This window comes from Nestor notabilis, unplaced genomic scaffold (genome assembly GCF_000696875.1).
Source record: "Nestor notabilis isolate BGI_N333 unplaced genomic scaffold, ASM69687v1 Scaffold34164, whole genome shotgun sequence".
Lineage (NCBI taxonomy): Eukaryota > Metazoa > Chordata > Aves > Psittaciformes > Psittacidae > Nestor > Nestor notabilis.
The window spans coordinates 1-4,015 of NW_009927521.1; the positions used below are offsets into that span (position 1 = coordinate 1).

The 4,015-nt window shown below is 49.6% G+C and overlaps 1 protein-coding gene across 1 annotated transcript; it reads right to left on the minus strand.

Moving 5' to 3' along the window:
- Positions 1 to 956: 956 nt before the first annotated feature.
- On the minus strand, positions 957 to 2,018 carry LOC104399855 (mesencephalic astrocyte-derived neurotrophic factor-like; the record flags this gene model as incomplete). The annotated part of the gene is made up of 2 exons (XM_010014092.1): positions 957 to 1,098; positions 1,891 to 2,018. Coding segments are annotated over 2 exons (270 nt in total), but the record flags the coding sequence as incomplete, so codon positions are not given.
- Between the last annotated feature and the right edge of the window lie 1,997 nt (positions 2,019 to 4,015).

Consider the following 4,015-nt stretch of genomic DNA (forward strand, 5'->3'; position numbering starts at 1 on the left):
GGAGAGGAGCCCCGCGGCTGCTGCGGAGCGCGGTACGGGAGGAGAGGGGGCAGAAAGGCACGCGGCAGTGAGGTGCCAGCTCCCGGGGGGCGGTGGGCACCTCCACGTTAGGCTTCTAACAGCAGAGGACGGTTTTAAACACTAAAAGTCATTATTAGAAGCCAGAAAGTGGGGTTGCAGCTTAGATGCAGGAGTTCCACAACAGCCCTGAAAGCCCCTTTATTATCTGAGCAGCAATACTTCAATTCTCTCTTCCACTGGACAAATAAAAGGTAGCAGAGTGATTTCAGAGGAAAGGTAAGTGATGACAACAATAAGCTTTTTAGGAAGCAACAGGACATTAGTACAAGAAATTACAAGTATAAAGACCCACAATCGAAGGGATGTCTCCAGGGAATGGAAGGGCAGAGGTATAGGAAAGCAGTCAGAAGGAGGCATTTCCCAGACTGTTCTTCGTATTAGTCTTTTCAGGAAGAGCACACTGGAGCACGCAGGAAAGTGAGAGGTCAAGGAAGGTGGTAAGAAAGAGAGTGCTACATGCTCTGAGCAGACACCAGAGGTGAGAAAGAGGTGTTTATCAACCCGCTGCCAGAACCTAGGGCTACAGAGCTCAAACCCCAGCCCCAGGACAAGTCCTACTGCACACGCCCTCCAAGATAGGATACTCCGAATTGTGGCCTAGAGCACAATAGTGCAGATAGGCCTGGGAGTTACTCAGTCCAAGGCAGATCAGAGGCTCTGCAGGAGCTGAAAAGGGTTAGTAACAACAACCTTACCCAAGCATCTCCATAAAACCCTCTTAGGGTGTTCACAGAGGGCAGCCCAGGTTGTGCAACTACTCAAGCTAGCGATCTTGCTACGGAACTTAGGACTGAGCAGCTTCAGCATGCTGTTCTACCCCAAATGATCCACACCCCAGAAAAGCACAGGCATTTCCTCTTATGCTGGCCACTCACCGTATTTTAGTTCACAGATCTGACTGTCTTTCTTCTTTAGCTTCTCGCAGATCTTTTCCACGGGGATGTGATGACTCATGGGCTTTGATACCTCGTTAATAATTTTGGTGGCTGCATCACTTGTGGCCCCGATATAATAGCACTAGAGGGGAGAAAAGAATGAGGTAGGCATGCACAGAAAAATTTGCTTCTGAAAGGAGTATTCTGCCCATCTCTCCTCACTTGGTTTTACTGCTACCAAACCTTTCCAAGGGACTGCTGAAGATGGGCAAAAGGAAGCCTAACACTGAGCCCAGAGTGCTGAGCAGATGCTTCCCATCACACTGCAGTTAAAGCTGTGCAGACTGGTCATCTCTTTCTCAGCTTTTTGAAAAATGGAACTGGATTAAGAGTAGTTTTCTTTGCTCAAGGAGGAAGACTTTCTGAAGTGCTCCTCTCTGATGGTATCTCTCTGAAGTTTTCTTCTGAGGAGAGCTCAGGACCTCTTCCTTGGGACTCTTCATTTGCAGACTGCCCTCTCTCTTTTATTAGGACAATTGGGGGTTTCCTTTATTTACTTTTCAGGTAAACAGCCAAAGAACATAAATACTTTAGCAGCTTGTATAGCACCCCAAATACAGTTTAAGTGACAAGGAAGCCCTACAGCAAGTAAAAGCTTTGTAATCCCCAGCACTTCAGTAACAGGGAGAAACAAGGTCAGCCAGTTAAGATGTCTGTTGACAGATTGGGGGTTTTAGGGGTGGGAGCAGTGGGTTTAAGGTGAAAAGGTTGAACATCTCTTATATAAAAAATATGGGACTAATTGTGCCCACAGAACTAGGAAGAACTGGAATCCAAATCATCCAAACTCAGAAACACCAGTTTCCCTGCATTTGCCAAGTATTCTACAACTTACTGCCTCACGAGGCAAGTATCATTGAATTGTACTACTCACCAGGCGATTCTCTTTGCCTTTTGCTTCTTTGCAGGATTTCAAGAGCTCCTTCTCAATACTGGCAGGTGTGAATTCAACATCGTTGTCCTTTAGACTCTGGTAGAACCTCCCCAGGAACACGACGCACACTGGAAGGGAAGATGGATGGAGTTACCTGCCACTGCAGTAATCTCATGGCAGCTCTTAGAGGGCACTCGCAGGGAAACAGAATAAGGGATTTGGAGAACAGAACTTCTAGAAGCTGCATTAGCAGTCAGTGACTTCACACAGATGTCAGTAAGTCTTTCAAAGCACGTGAGAATCAACAGTGTGCCCTGGTATTTTTGGTGGGGTTTTGACCATCTGAGAAACCAGGTCCATGGAAGCATCCAGTGTCTGCACACTGTCCTGAGTGAGCAGCAGGATCCAGCTGAGGGGTACAAGACAAAGCAGTGTAAATAATTCTCACTCTTATTGCCACTGCTTTGGGAAAGAACTTGTCAGATGTCAGGCTTCAAAACCAGTTGTGATTGAAAAACAGCTCCCTCTACATAATCCCATTAGACTCCATGTGTGCTGTTTTTATGGTGTCACTGGTTATCAAGTTGGTTCAGTTCTTAAGAAAAACAAATTATGTGATCACACGCTGTGTCCACTTGATGCGTTTCTCCTCTTAAGTCCCACAGGCTTCTTAATTGGTTTCAGACTGAAAGAAGAGTCTTACAGATAACACAACTCCCACAAGCACACCAGCAGTTGAGGACAGATCCAAGCTCCTGCCTGTGGGGAGGGCACATGCAACATGGTCATCATACTTCCCTTTGGCTGCTGTCACTCTGCACACTTGCAGACTAAGCACAGCACTGTGTGCAGCAGGGAGGAGGGCAGATGCCTGTGGCAGCCACAGCACACAGCATCTGTGTGACAGGGTCACCGAGGGACGCTGCGAGTTCGCCAAGTGCCAGATTTCGCTTTCTGCTGCTCACACCCTTGCCTGTGAACATGGGCATCACCTGGACTGAGAGCTCCATGGCCCCACCAGTTCCTGCAGAGGGGTCTGTGGGGTCTCACCACATCCAGAAAGAAGTGCCAGGCGCTGGCCTACCTCTGAGGGAAAGGCACAAGTTATGTCTTCGGTGTGATTTGTTTACCCCAACAGGGAAGGACTTGCAGATACTATTGTCATTAGCAACTGCATTCAACTCTGAACACAAGCTGTGGCACAGGAGTTGGGCTGCTACAGGAAATCGAATATGACCATCACAAAACCAAGTAGAAACTTAACAGTCACTATATTAAAACTATCAGCTGGGCCATTGATGAAAATATTCTTTTGCATACACCACCATTGTTTACCTCACATGGGTCTGTCCCCTGTCACAGACACACACTGATGTCCATTGTGCACTGTTTGGAAGTGAAAACCTTTGGAAAGAACAAAGATGCTGCAGGCAGTGGTACCGATGGCTACAGGACAGTAGAAACACTTGTCCAACCTAGTGCCGGGACAGCAGCTGAAAGTTTGATTTCCTGTGTTCCCTCCCCCTCCGTCTTAATGTTTCTCTCCCTACAAAAAGGAGGGAGGGATGAGTATTAGTACCACAAACTCCCAACCAGTTGCTATAGCCCCATCTCAGGTGTTTTTGTTGCTTCCCCTGGGGAATCGGTTCTGTTCCATCACGCAAGAGCTGTTTAATTCGCTGCACAGCTCAACAGCTTCCACCCCAGAGATTTTCGTATTTAGGTGGCAGGTAAAGCCCAGTTCGATGGAGGCCGGCTGAGCACCGCTCCTGGCGTTACACACTAAAGAGAGGACGCCCCGTGCTCCAGCAGGCAGGGGCGAAGCCGAGGTAAACGTAATGCTGTGGTGAGCAAGTGGGAGACCCTGTGAGTGGCCGCACTCGCTGTCCCGTAGCAGCTGCCTGCCTGGGCGCTCCGATCACCGTTTCCCGGCTCGGGAGGCGGGCGGGGAGATGCCCCGCGCCGCGAAAGCCGAGGCGCCGATATCCCCGCCCGAAGAGGAGACGATCTGGTCTCCCGCGGTCGGCGCTTTCCCTTCCCGCGGGAGCGCTGCGCTGGCGCTAACCCGCTTGAGAACAGACTGGCAACTTCCCGAGCGGAGGTCCCGGCCCCGCCCGGGCCAGCT